The sequence below is a fragment of the Lagenorhynchus albirostris genome, chromosome 12 (assembly GCF_949774975.1).
Source record: "Lagenorhynchus albirostris chromosome 12, mLagAlb1.1, whole genome shotgun sequence".
In the NCBI taxonomy this organism is placed as follows: Eukaryota; Metazoa; Chordata; class Mammalia; order Artiodactyla; family Delphinidae; genus Lagenorhynchus; species Lagenorhynchus albirostris.
The window spans coordinates 16439623-16454628 of record NC_083106.1 but is presented as its reverse complement, the minus strand read 5'-3'; the positions used below and the strand labels follow the sequence as shown (position 1 = coordinate 16454628).

At 42.5% G+C, this 15006-nt stretch overlaps 1 protein-coding gene across 3 annotated transcripts in view; it reads left to right on the top strand.

Moving 5' to 3' along the window:
- Window positions 1-15006, top strand: part of UST (uronyl 2-sulfotransferase) — a 288527-nt gene that overhangs the window by 107960 nt on the left and 165561 nt on the right. For all 3 annotated transcript variants that reach the window (XM_060168301.1, XM_060168299.1, XM_060168300.1), the window contains exon 2: window positions 3365-3408. In XM_060168301.1, coding sequence (XP_060024284.1) covers window positions 3365-3408 — 44 coding nt within the window. The remainder of the gene's footprint in view (window positions 1-3364; window positions 3409-15006) is intronic.

The window sequence follows — 15006 nt, the reverse complement described above, 5'->3', positions numbered from 1 at the left end:
AGAGTGGTGGCAGGTAAGCATTTGTCCTCTCTCCTGGCCCCAGACCCTCGTCAGCCCTCCTCCGCCTTTTCTTTTCGAATTTGCATTGTGAGCTCTAAGCTCAAAGGCTCCAAGGGCCTGATCTCCCTTCCCCACCACTTGACACCTTCCGTAGAATCCTCCCTAAGACGGTGCAGCAAGAAGCCTCTTTGATGCCTGGGAGCTCCTTTTGATAAGAGCGCTCGGCTCGCTCATCCTTTGATCTCCACAGCCCACAAGTTACCAACTTCAGGTTTGAAAATCCTGACAATCTTGTTTATTTTGCACTCGGAAAGTGTAAGATCCTAGGATGAAAAGCTCTACCTAAACACCAAAAAATAACACGGTTATACCCTAGGAGAATCAAAACTTGCTGTCTTCAGCTAAAGAAATACTTTTTATTTGTGTAGCTTTTCTTTTCCCTTTTCGTGTCTCTGCTACAAGTGCGAGGCGCTTATAGCCTCTGTGTTCTAATAAACCGCAGGAACACAGCTGGGGATGGGAGCTCAGGGATCTGCTGGTGGCGGTAACGATGGGGTCTATGGCACAAGTGCCAACGCTGGTCAGCCCTGGTCCTTTCTTTGTGCAGAAAGAAGTGATGTTTTAGGATGAGGGAGGGAGGGATGGAGGGAGGAAGGGAGAGAGGGAAGGAAGGAAGAGCTGAGAAAGCAGGGACATTTGACCTGAGCCTGAGTGAAGGGGTTGGGAAAGAGCTTTTTCTGGTAGAGGAAAGAGCCCATTCAAAAGGTCCCTAGGGCTTCCCTGGTGGTGCGGTGGTTGAGAGTCCGCCTGCCGATGCAGGGGACACGGGTTCGTGCCCCGGTCCGGGAAGATCCCACATGCCGCGGAGCGGCTGGGCCCGTGAGCCATGGCCGCTGGGCCTGCGCGCCCGGAGCCTGTGCTCCGCAACGGGAGAGGCCACAACAGTGAGAGGCCCGTGTACCACAAAAAGAAAAAAAAGGTTCCTAGCTGACTACAGGTTGGCTGTTCTGGAGCAGAGGGAGGGCTGTTGTGCTGGTGTCAGGTGTGGCAGGGGACTGGGCCTGAGTCATGCAGGGTTAGAGACCATGGTAAGGAATTGATTATTTTGTTCTTAGAGAAATAGATTTTAAGCAGAGGGCCAACATGGCCAGATTAGTAAGGTTAAAAGATCCCTCTGGCTGCTGTGTGGTAAGGGAGAAAATTGGTGATCAGTGAAGAGAGGGCTCTCGCAGGTGGCCCAGAGGGGTTGGTGAGAAGTGGTCTGATTAGAGGAATATCTTGAAGGCTGAGCCAACAGGACTTGCAAATGAGTTGGTACGGATGGGGTGAGGGAAAGGGATGGATCAAGGATGACTCTGGGCTTTGGAGCCTGTTGGGGAAGGGATGTGTTGTGTAACCTGATGAGGAAGACAGGAGAGACAGCGATTTGGGGGATGGAAGGGGAGCAGGTAAAGAGTTCTGTCTGGACGGTGAGGTGTGAGATGCCTGCAGACATCCAAGCATCCAGGCTGAGGTGCTAAGGAGTCAGGGGTTACCCATGTCTGGAGTTTGAGGTAGCAGTCAGGCATTGAGATCATTCCTTTTAAGGAGTTCCTGGGAACTTTGGTTTATGGAAACTTTTACTATTTTAGAAACATTTAGTTGTTTGAGCTCCCTTTGATTCCTGGGGTGAATACCTGGAGAACATGCTGGAGTGTGTTGGGATTTCTCACATCCCTCCTGGGGAAGACACGTTCACACGATGAGCAGACAGGACCCTCTGCAGCTATCCTGACTGCATTATGGTGGAATTCGTTCTGAGGATTTCTCTAGACTTAGGCAACCATTTTTCTGAATTCTTCACCGCACGTCCTCTTTACCAAGTCAGATATAGATCGACTTCCTATTCATGTGTGTTCCCAGTGGAGTGCAGCACAATAATTAAGAACTACAAATTGTTCTTCATGTTCACATTTCATAGGTTACTGAAAATAACCCAGTCACGAGCATTCCAGGTGTTTGTGTGTGAGTGTCTTGTACATGAAAATTGGACCTCATTTTCCCTCTGCCTTACACCGACAGCCAGAGTACAGTCATTGCGCACATCATGTGGGTGATAAATCAGAAGACTATGAAGAAAAAGGGGTTGGATGAGGCCTCAGTATGGAAAAAAAATCTATAAGCCAAAATACACTTATTTATTACGTTTGGATAAGTTTCCCCACTTGAACTGTCCCTGGCTTAAACTCTGCTTCCCTTTTTTATTCCTATTTCTTAAGTTACTTTGCTTTCTCCTGAAAAAGCACCTTTCATTGACCTTATTCCCTAATCTACTGTCTTCTATAAGCCTCCTTTTGCTTTCAATATTTCCCACATTTTGCTCTGTTAGAAAGTCTGGTCATCTTCACTTTCCCCTAAACTCACCACATCATTGGCTCCCCTACACGATCAAACTCAAACGTGTGGCCAGCTGGTAATGTTGCTGGCGCCCAGGCTGCACAAAAGCTGGAGATGGCAACACTCCAGGTGGGCTTTTCAGATGAGCAGATGCCCGGGCACCTTCTGGAAAAACCAGTCTTCCCTCCTCTCTGCAGCTTAACAGCTGTGTGGCTGCCAGCAAACCACTGGATTTCTCCAGGCCTCTATTCTCTTCTTTGTAAATAGGGGTAATTCTAACTGACCTCTGATATGTGAATTAAGTGAATAAGTACCTGTAAAACACTTAGCAGAGAAGGAATTCAATGAGCTTTAGTTCCGGTCAGAATCCCCCTGAGTCTTTATTCATCAGGAAACAATAACCACGCGCTCTGAAAAAACACCCATGCCACTAAGTGGCTGTTAGGGAAGACAAATCGAGCTTCGGAAGCAAGCTAGACTAAAAGATGAAGGGAAATTGACAATCGCGACAAAGTGGAGAAACAATGCAGTGGTTCTCAAAGTGCGGTTTCAGGACCCAAAGCATCAGCATCATTTGGGAGCTTGAAATGCAAATTCTCAGAGCTACTGAATCAGAACCTCAGGGCCGGGCAGTCTGTGTTTTAGCAAGCTCTGCAGGTAATTCTGATGCACGCTGAAGTTTGAGAACCACTGGTCTAAAGTAAACTCAACAGATACTGGGTGGAGAATGATGGTGCATGTTTCTGCATGTGTATGTCCGTGTGCATACGTACCCACATGGGTAGACTGTTTGTAACTGCTGAAACTGTTAACCAAGCCTGGTGGTATCAGCAAAGTCCCACCAAACTGGAGATTAATTACCCATTTTCCTTTGGGACTTTTGTCTGAATAGAAATATATCTAGAGTACTTATTTTCAATGACTTTGCTTTAAATTCATTTGGGGTTTAAGACTGTTAATTCATCAACGTTTTCTTCTTTTTTCCTAGGAAATTCCACTTACTTAGATGACCATGGACCCCCTCCTAGTAAGGTAAGACCTTTGCTTGTGGTATAAATCCCCTTTTCCTTTTCTCAGTACCTACTGCCTTCAGTAACCCCACCCAGATCCCTCCGGGCCCTGAATTGTTCACGAGAAAATAGTAGGTAGCAGATGTCAAGTTAATCTTTGACTAACAGTGGGTGGAAAAAGGAAGCGCACAAAGATAGCCTAAACGGTGAGGGAGCAAGAGGCGTCATTTCATCAGGAGCTGAAGCTATCCCAGGCACGGGAGCCTCAAGCTGACTTCAGACTTTTGGTTGCGTCTCCTGTTTGCTGCCTCCTTTGCCTTTACTCTCCATGTTGGACTGTGATGTGATGTCCACACCCCAGCCTCCTCATGTCTTCACGCTTTGGGCTAGCCTAACCTCTGGCCCTTTCTCCATGGCCTGCCTTACTGGGGATACTCCACAAAGGCTCAGCCCTCTGGAACCGGCCTTCTCTGCCAGTGCCCTTGCAAGTCTGCCGTGGCCTGGCCTGTACGATCACTTTTGTTCTTAGCAGCAATTTTGGTCTGACTTTTAAGGGTCAGAACAGTCCAGTGAAGTATTAGTGGAGTTCCCCCTGCCGCTCTCTACTTTCTTGAGTGCAATGAAAACCAAATGTCAGTCTACTGAAAAATGAGGAAAAATACAGACACTCTTTGACCACTTAAGGTGATGCCTGCAAAGTGCGGTTGTAAGTACATAGTGAAAAGATAATCAACCAGTAACCTTAGAGGTTGGAAATTTACCCTAAAGTTGGCTTCTGCATTTGTGGGATTTGAAGAAGAACTCCACCACATATAAGACCATGAGCTTTGGAATAAGGAATTTCTGGGTTCATCTCAGGCTCTACCACTATCAGTATATGACATTAGACAAATTACTTAATATTTCAGGCCTCAATTTTTTGATGTACAAGGTGGGGTTAAAAATAAGACCCACAGTACAGGACATGTAAAAAGATTGAACGAGCTGATATATGAAAAGCACTCAGCACCCGGCATGCGATAAGCATTAAATAAACGGTGGATAGTGTTAACTAGACTGGAATAGCATTAAGATTATTGATGAATGGTACAGTGGTATTTATCACAGTGGTGAATGGTTACCACTTGGCCCACTGCATATGTATTGAGTGCCTGCGATGCTGCAGGCACTAGGAATACAAATATGAAACAAAACAAGAATAACCATAAGGTAGCCCCTACCCAGGAGAAACAAGGGAATATAGAGGGTTAGACACCATCTGAGGATAAGGACTTCATGTAGCTCATCTCAGCATCCTCACATCCTTGCATTAGCCTCGACACACAGAGAGGCACATCATGACTATTCATTAATGCTCACTGAACTGAACCGTGGAATCCAGAGCTGGAATCTGAATCGGGTCTCCTGGCTCCCATCCCAGGTTCTTTCCACTAGGCCAGTATTCTCAAACTTTAGCTTGCACCAGGATTTCCTGGAGGCTTGTTAAAACATGGATTGCTGGGCCCAGACCCCTGAGTGTCTGATGCCGTAAGTCCAGGGTGGGACTTGAGAATTTGCATTTTTAACAAGCTCCCAAGCGATGCTGATTATCTAGGGGTGGAGTGGCAAAAACACTCAACTTTCTAAGCAGTAGCCAAAATAATAAGAAGAATATAAAAATAGGTAAAAATAATATTGGTATGTTAACATCTTTCATCCATGCTCATTAATTCTGGCAGGGTGTAAGCAAACCCCAGAAGTGATGAGGTCAGGGTTCCAGGTGAAGGTCCCTTAAGTGTCCCCCGAGGTGAAGCCTCGGTTATGTAAATCTACAGACCACTGGTGTGTTCAGGGACACGGTGGCACCCAGGGGATAAGGACTCACACGTGTGTGGCCTCCTGAGTGAACCCCCAGCCTGGCAGTGAGAAGCAAGACTGAGTCCAGGTCCACAGTTTTCCTATTTGTTTAGCGCTCAGAAATAACTTTTTGATGCCAAGATCGAAAGAGCTGTGATCTAGATGAAATAAGGTTTTAAACCCTGAAAACGTACGGACTGAGGTTTACAGGCAAGTTCTCATTTTATTAGAAGATTCCGTTCCACAAGTTTCACATTCCACAAGTAATAGCCATTTAGAGAGTGGGGTGTGTGCCACACAGCACGTCCAGAGCCCAGGTCTTCATTCTCTCCAGTATTTTCATGAAAAAGAACCAAATGCCTCTGACTTTTACTTGTTTTTTCAAATCTACTTAAACCTCACAGCTCATCCCAGTTTTTGATCTAAGTCATTATTTAAAGGCGGATGTTAATATTTTCTTTTGTCGACCACTTTTTACGACCGCTTTGTGTGTACACAAAATTTAGCGGTTTAAGGTTAGAACCCTACTGAGACTGACATGGAGATTGCTGTTGAATGAATGAGAAAGATATTCTTGGGTACAAAAGCAGGCATGAAGCAGCAGTATAGTGTGATCTTATGTCTTAAAGACTTGTATATGTGTGTGTACAGAGAGAAGCCTGGAAGGATGATGTTTACTCCGGATGGTGAGACTTCAGGAGGCTTTTACTCATTTCCTTATTTTCTGTGTAAATTTGAGTTTATTAAAGTAATACTTGCTCAATCTAAAAATCAGGGTGTGTGCGGTGGTGGTGGTGGGGAAATACTGTGTAAGAGAAGATTAAAGTTGGGCTGAAAAGCCTGAGGTGCTCTGGCCTCTGCAGCATCACCTGTGGTTCCGTCCACCCCACGCAGAGCAGCCTGACCTCTGGAGGTGATGTCTTCTCCTTCCTGGCTTCACTTCGCCTAGGATGTGGGTCCCTGATGTGAGCTGCTGGCGTCGGCAATGATAAATTCTGGAGGTAGCAGATAGAATACAGTTACTATTTCACATATGTTGGGTTCCCAGATCCGATAGATAAGGAGAGCTGGCCTAAGCAACTCAAGGAAAATAAAATCACTATCCATCGCTGATGTCTACCGTTTCCTATGTGGCAAGCACTCTGCTAAGCACTTCGCATGGAAGTTTAGTCTCTATAAAACTCTATAGAAGACGAAGTAATTATTTAACCATTATTTTACAGATGAGGGAACCGGATCTTAGAGAGGCTGGGTAACTTGCCAGCTACTAAGAATTGGACTTGGGATCCCAGCCCAAGGCTGTGTATGTAGCTCCAAGGTTCACGCTTTTAACCATTCCAAGATTACTAATTTAATGTAAAGACAACAATTTTTTACCTTATTTCTGGAGTTTTACCCTTTTATATAAGTTCTCTAGTACTTTAACTAGTACAGTACACAAAGTCTCAGTGTAATACCAGAAAAACAATAGTCATCACCATTTACTGTTGGGTCCAATGGACCTTTTTAACTTTTTAAAAATACCAATCCAGAGATTTTTTTTTCATCTTTTTCTTTCTAATCACCTTTCTATACATACCCACCTTCGGCATTTGTTCATTTACATACTGTCTACAGAGTAAATTTTGGTGTACAAACATCATCAAAGGTGAAAGAAGACTGTCCCATGTTCATTTAGCAAAATGGCATGGTCCAGGTTTTTGTTGCAAAATAATGTTTGATGAAGTCCTTCCCCTGGATGACTAACTGCATGGGAATACCATGTTTTCTTTTTGTCCTTAGAAAAAAATATTGTTCCCTCATAGACTCTTGAGTTTGAGAGATTTAATCTAGAATATCATCATTGGAAGACTCATGGTCTGAGGTTTCACTTTCATGACTAATTTCATTTCATCATCATCATCATCAGGGTCTTGAGTGTTGCTCTCTGACTCTAAGCATTTGTCTCTGATTCTTCTAACGCCTGGGAAACCTCTCCTTCCGTTGATTTTCTTCTCTTTGTCATTATAGGCAGGAATGAAACGTTCTTAATCTCCACTCTGGTCAGTGAAAGTTAAAAGCAGGGAATTCCCTGGCAGCCAGTGGTTAAGACTCCACGCTTCCACTGCAGGGGTCCCGGGTTCAATCCCTGGTCGGGGAACTAAGATCCCGCAACCCGCACGGTATGGCCAAAAAATAAATTAATTAAAAATAAAATTTAAAAAAAAAAGAAAGTTAACTACAAAGATGGTATCTCCAGTCTTCTGCTATATCTTTTGTAAAGAAGATGTAACACTTTAGGCAGCACAGTAAAATATGAAGAGTGATGAAATAGTGACAATTTATTTCCCTAATGAATCGTTCTAAGCCTGCACTGTTCGGTACAGTAGCCATCAGGCTCATGTAGCTATTTAAATTCATTAAAATTCAAAAAATAAAAATTCACTTTTTCAGTTTCCCTAGCCACATATCAAATTCTTTGTAGCCATGTGTGACTAGTGCTACTGTATTGAAAAACACAGAATAAAACATTTCAGTCATCACTGAACAGCAGTGTAGTTCTAAGCTATTCCATCATCCTTCCATTTTTCTGTTACTTTAGTCTTTTTAAAGCATAGTTGGGAGTAATTAATGCATAGTTGGTAGGCAATTATTTTAAGATGATGAACTAGCAAAGCATTTCAAGATACAGGAAAAATAAAATCATTAAGATTCCATAATGGATCTTAAATTTTTAAAAGAGGCTAGTAGATCCTATTACATGGTAATTATATTATATTACATACTACATATTATTATTATTATATAATTATATGGACCTATTATATGGTAATTACAAGGTAGGATGAGTTTTATTCTCTTTATTTTAAAAAAGTACATTCTCTTTGGAACATCTCCAAGAAAGAATAAAGTCAAGAAATATTAATCCATACAAATGGTTAGAACTGCTCAAAAAAACCCCAGAAAAACCTAAAACACTAAAATTGAGTCCAGGGAATCCTGATGGTATACTGAGGGTTAAGATATATTACTCATGTCTACATTTGTATGCAAATGTATTTTGACATATAATACTTATATGTTATTTTTGTATATAAAGTGATGTGCTAGGTAATTTAGTATTCGAAATTCTGTTTTTAAAGGGGTTCATTAGAAGGGGGTTTACAATTTATTATGCTGGGAAACCTCCAAATGAATAAGTGGTAATATTAATTGAGGTGACATTTATATCCACCTAGCAGTGTCTGGCAATGAACAATTGTTCATTAAAGGTTAGTCTTTCTTCTCCACCCCCAAGAAGCTAATTTCCCTTTAGTATCAATTAATTAATGAGTGACTACTTTGTGCTAGGGATCAGGAGGACATGATAAAACTTGAAAATAATCCCCTGCTGTCTAATACTTTATAATCTAGTTGCGTTTTAAGGTTTCAAAGAGGCAAAGACTGTGGGAGCACATGATTCTGCGGTGGATGTATTCTTTAGTCTAAATGACCGTATATAGACAACCATTCATTTATTGAGGTGTTTACTATGCCCCAAATTTGTGTTGGGCTCTGTACTAGGCGCTGAGACTACAAGGCTGCAGAAGGCACAGTCCCTGCCCTCAAGGAGTTTAGAGTCTAGTGGGAAGGACCGGCTAGCAAACAGGCCCACTCTAATACATTAAGTAGGTGGCTAGTCGCTGATAAGGGTGAACCCAGGAGTCTCTGCCTGACCTTCCTTCCAAGTGAGAGTCCAGAAAATGGAGTAAGGTGAACGAACCAGGTCAAAGAGTCTGGTATGGATGGGGTGAGGAGGGACAGGCCTCGTTTCTGGGATTTGAGGGGTGCTGGGTGGAAAATGGAGATATGAACTGCTTTGAGGAGCTTGGCTTTAACAGGAAAGAGTGAAAAAAATGACAGCCTAGGAGATGGAGACCATGTTGGTATAATTGTATAGTAGAAAAATTTGACTAGTAGGAAAGGAGTGACAAATGCAGTTCTGAATGGTGTTATGAATTGAATTGGGTCCCTCAGAAGACCTGGTGCAGTCCAAACCCCCAGAATCTGTGAATGCAGTCTTCTTTGGAGATAGTCTCTTTGCAGATGTCATGAAGATGAGGTCACATTGGGCCCTAAATCCATGTGACTGATGTCCTTATAAGAAGAGGGAAATTGGGACACAGAGACAGAGACATACAGGGAGAATGCCATGTGACGTTGGAGGCAGATTGGAGTTACGCTGTCACAGCCAAGGAGCACCAATGATTGCTGGCAACCACCAGCATCTAGGAGAGAGGCAGGGAACACATTCTTCCTGTGAGTCCCCAAGAAGGAATTCACCCTACTGACACCTCGATTTCAGACTTACGGCCTCCTGAACAGTGAGAGAATAAATTTCTGTTGCCTTAAGCTACCCAATTTGTGATTCTCTGTTATGGCAGCCCTAGAAAGTAATTCTACATTGAGTTTAATATCTTCAGTTACCAGGATAGCATTGCATTATGCCCTGTTAGGCATTATTTGGTTTGACTTACTAAACATTGAAACGATCCTTACATGTCTCTTACTGGGATAATTTAAGTGCATTTTCATATTTTTTTCAACATTCAGTACTACTCACATCTTCCCCCAACATTCCTTCTTCACTTTGTTAATTTTTTTCTTTGTAATTCCCATGCCTTAGCTATTTTATTATCCCCAGTATTCTCCCCAAATTCTTCTATTTGACATTTGTTTCTGCTGTTCAAATTGTGTTTTTTAATATTCAAAAATCATTTTATATTGCATCATACTTTTTTCTGGAAAGCATCTCAGCGGCAATGCATTTAGGAAGTTACCTAAAGGAAACTTCCTATTTTCACAGGACCAGGGAGCTATGAGAGCAAGAAGCTAAAATAGTACAGAAGTCCGTTGCACTTCAAAAAATATGTCCCTATTTCTATCAGGGATGTCTCAGCTGCCCTTTAACACCACTACCACTGAGTCCCTAAGAAAGACTGCATATTTGTTTAGGTTTGTTTTTCCCTTTCAATAACTCCTTTCAACTTGGAGATACATCTGCTGAAAGAAGCTATTTTAATGTTTTCTACTGAAGAAACCATGTTTTTCATTCCCCGTCTGGAGCCTACAAAGGAAAACCCACATATCTGGTAATCATAGTAGGTAAGTGACTTCCGGAGGATACTGGGAGTACAATTACTTTCAGGTGTCCTGGCCAAACATCTGCCAACTTGGAGAGCGTGTCTGCATCCAAAATTCCCCCTTTCCCTGAAGGCAGGTTACTGAGATTTATGTGCACCTACAGTCTCCCTTGGTCAGAATCACTTTTTACTTGGAAGAGTAGAGCTGAGATTCAAGAGGAACAGTAATTGCTTGTTTTTCTTCCCCCGAAACCTCCAAAGCTATTTTTCAGGGTATAGGCATGGCCATCCACCTTGCTTTCCTCTTGTCTGTGAGGACCTGCAAGAAGCAAGTAAATCTCTGGCACAGAATTGGGCTGTGTGCTGGGCTTGCCTTGTCTGCCTGCTTCCTTTCCCACAATTGCTGGAGCCACTGCTGCTGAGAAAAGGGCCCCCCTTTTTGTCCTGCTGTAAATAGCATCGGATGTGGTTAAAGACCCCCGTTATCTGGTTTTCTTCTGGGAAAAAAAATCGGCATTCTCCCAGAAGTTTGTATCTTCTTATTTTTATCTAAGGCAGAAACAATGAAGTTTCTTTAGAATCATTCTTAAATTATGAAATATTCCAAACACAAAAAATTAGGGAGACAAATAATACATATATCCCTGATATATCCAATATGCCTGCCCCTTAGATTTCAAACACGTTGCTCTTTTAACTTGCCAGATTCTTCATGTTGACTTTCGTATTTACTCTTGGTGGCCAGGAGGTCGAGGAGCATGGATTTTGCAGTCGGACCTCAGTTCACATTCTGGCCATGTGCCTAGTTACCCCACAATAAAAACTTCACCTCTTTGAACTTCAGTTTTCTATTTCTAAAAGAGGATAGCTATATCCACCTCTTAGAGCTGTGCGGCTTAAATGTGATAAATGGAAAGCACTTAGCATGATGCCAGACACAGGCGAGCTCCCAGCACTGGGTCCTTAGTACTATATACTATAAAAGGCCTTTATATGGCCTTTTCCAAATTCTGGTAGCTCACTTTGCTGTAATGTAGAGTAAGCCTCACTCCCAACCCCCAACCTTATTTTCTTTGGATTTTTGTTTGTTTGTTTGTTTTTTGTTTTGTTTTGTTTTGTTTTTGTGGTACGTGGGCCTCTTACTGTTGTGGCCTCTCCCATTGCGGAGCACAGGCTCCGGATGCACAGGCTCAGCAGCCATGGCTCACGGGCCCAGCCGCTCCGCGACATGTGGGATCTTCCCGGACCGGGGCACGAACCCGCATCCCCTGCATCGGCAGGCGGACTCTCAACCACTGCGCCACCAGGGAAGCCCTTTTCTTTGGATTTTTAAAAGCAATTAATTACATGTCATTTGGCATCCCCGATACCATCTCTTAACTTACGGAAACTTTCAGGTCCTGTGGTTATCCCTTCTTTTATTCCCTGGGCTAGTTTAGCACAGCAAGCAAGGCCTTCCACCATCCCCTTGCCACTTAGCTTTTCTTAAAGCGATATTGTTCTCTGTGTCCACACCTGACCTTACACAAAGTCCCTTTGAAAAACTACAGAAGTGCAGCTGATTTTTCATTTTATGGACAAATCAATTGTACTGGGTAATAGGTTTGTGTTTAATGATTCATGGTAAATATATTAGGTTTAGAGAAAGAACCAGCAGGACAGAATGAGGCAGAGAGTCAGGAATCAGTTTCGCTCTGATGAGCATGACCTTGAAGGCATCCCTCCCACCCTCATTTTATTGATCATTGCAAATGATAGGAAAATTAATGACTTGAGTATTTTATTTTTGAATAACTCTTAAGAGTGTCTGAGCTCAGCGTGTGCTATAAAGAACTTCACGCTTTGGTATTTGGTTTAAGATGGGTAATCAATAGCTTAGAAGGTTAAAGAAAAATCAGCCTTACGTAATCTTATCCCGAAGTCACCTGTATTCTTGCTTCACTCTTCCTTTGCACTCATCACAGTTCTCAACCATTAACGTGGAAGTCTTGGGCCCAGCTAGCGGCCTCTTGAGATTTCAACTTTCCATGGAGATCTGTGTCCAAGTTCAGAGACCGTACTTATAAATTTATCAATCTTATGAGCATGTAATGTGTTCTCTTTTTCCCAAGAACATAATGAATCCATTTCTTCTTCCACATATGTTTAGTGCTATTAAACACATCTTCCACTTCTTTTTTTTTAATTAAAATTTTTTTTTATAAAACCACAGGTTTAAAAATATGTGGTTTATGTAATTGTTCTTTTAGCATTTGTGCCACCACACTCCCCAAGGGCCAGTTATCATTGATAAGATAGATGTTCTCCAAACCTTATCCAAACCAGCACCGGTTACAATCATGGACTTAGTAGTTGGATTTGGGCTGCCTTTTACAAAAAGGAAGGGCTTTAAATGAAGCATGAAATTTCAAAACTGCATATTGTTGTTGGAAAGCATATTTAATCAAGAATTTGCCTTAGTAAATTAAGAAAACCCATGCTGCCATTCTTTGGCAGGGTAACAGTTGGCCTCGGGATTTTCAAAGTTGTAGTAACTTAATCGTCTTAGCAGTTCCCAATATAGTTACCTAATTCTTTTTATTTGTTTTATTTCTTCCTTGACCATCTGATCAGTTTTTTTTGTTTTAAAAATTATACATGCTCCTATTTTTTTTTGATTTGGAAAGTACAGAAAATTATAGAGTAGCAGGAAAAAACAATCACCCAGAATGCCACCACTCAGAGGCAAACCATAATGAAGAGTTTTTCAAAATCCTGTCCAGTCTTTAGACAATATTAAGAATATTAAAGTCTTATGTACCATTTGTTGCAAATAGTTTGCCAGTCCTTGTATGTGACCTTCTGCACATACGTAATGCACAGAGTTTAAAGCACCAGAGCTTATTAGCTTATTGTGAAAAAGTGAACCCTGACTACACCCTTCCCCATTCCTTTCTGCTCTTGAGAAACAACTATTGATACTTTAAACTCTTTTAACTGAGTCTTTAGTGCTAGTATTCGTATCTTTGAATGACTTGCTTGTGTTACTTCCTCTTGGATTTCCCCGGCTTTAGGCATTGTCCGCTGACATCCTTCTGTGAACGGGAGGATTTAGGTCTTTCACTGGAGCCCACCTGCCACCACACAAGCACTCTCCTCATTCCCCATCCTCTAAACTGGGTGTGTGTTGTTTAGCGAGTCCTAAACCAGTACTCACTGTTTTCGTTGTTGACACTAGTAAATAATAAAATGGCAGCTGAGCCATTACGATAAGGTTTCCTTTCCTGTCCATCTTTTTGTTTTCTTTGTAACAAATAATTGTCTTGTTTTGTACATGTATTTTCATGCTTTTCTGTGATCCCCAGGTTGTCTCAAACTCTTCTCCAGTTGTGGAAATATCCTCTCAGTGCCTCCAGACACATTAGGTATTCTGTCAATGTTGAGTTGCTGAAGTCTGTCCTGGGCCTTCTTGCCCATTCCCTCTGGGCTGACTGCGTTCAGCATCCCGCTCAGATATGCCTTGGGAGCTCCCTTCACTCTGTTCTGTTTGCTCCCACTTCCTGCATCCCATGCTGTATTAGTTTCCTGTTGCTGCTATAACAACTTACTACAAACTTAGTGGCTTAAAACAATGCAGATGTATTGCCCTATAGTTCTGGAGGTCAGAAGTCTGAAATGGGTCTCGCTGGGCTAAAGTCAAGGAGTCAGCGTGGCTCTTCCGGAAGCTCCAGGAGAGAATCCATGTCCGTGCCTTTTCCAGCTTCTAGAGACCACCCGCATTCTTTGGCTCATGGCTGCTTTCTCCAACTTCAAAACCAGCCTTATAGCATCTTCAGATCTCCAGCTCTGTCTCTCTTCTCTCCCTCTTCCACTCATAAGGACCCTTGTGATTAAACTGGGCCCACTTGATGAATCCAGGATAATCTCCCCATCAAAAGATCTCTTTTTGTGATGTTAAGATACCATATTCACAAATTCTGCAGGTCAGGACTTGGACGTCCTCTGTGGGAGGGCCATTATTCTGCCTTCCGTGCATATCTTTCTCTTTCCTCAGCCTACTGAGAAAAGGTGCATGGGATGGAAGTTTTCTGAAATATTGCATTTCTGAAAATGTCTTTATTCTATCCTTGATTAATTGTTTGACAGGATAAAATTCCAGATTGGGAATCTGTATTAATCAGTAGAGGCTAGAGTGATGCAAGATCTCAGTGGCTACACACATAAGAGTTTACGTCTTGCTTATATAAGACCCTCAGTGAGTCCAGTGGGTCCACTGGTTCTTAGGGAAGCACATTTTAGGAGTTCACGAAGGGATTTGGGCTGTTTCCATCTCATGGCTTCACCATCTCAACGTGGACCTTCATGTCACTGTGGCAGGGCAGACGGGAGCTGGGTGTGTGCGTGAAGACTTCTCATTCCTTCATCCTGGAAATGACACGTGTCACTTATGTCAGCAGTCTGTTGGCCAGAACTGGTCACAAGGCCCTGCTCAAGTGCAAGAGGACTGAGAAATAGAGCACATGGGTGCTGTGAGCATTGTGTCTCTGCCTCAGAATCATTTCCCCTCTGAATGTTGAGGTCCTTCTCCACTTTACTGTAGCTTCTGGTATTTCTATTGAGAAGGCTAACTGTTGGCCCATTATATGAAAATATAATCTGCCTCTATTGCAGCCTCTTATGCCTAGTGTTCTAAAATTTTATAG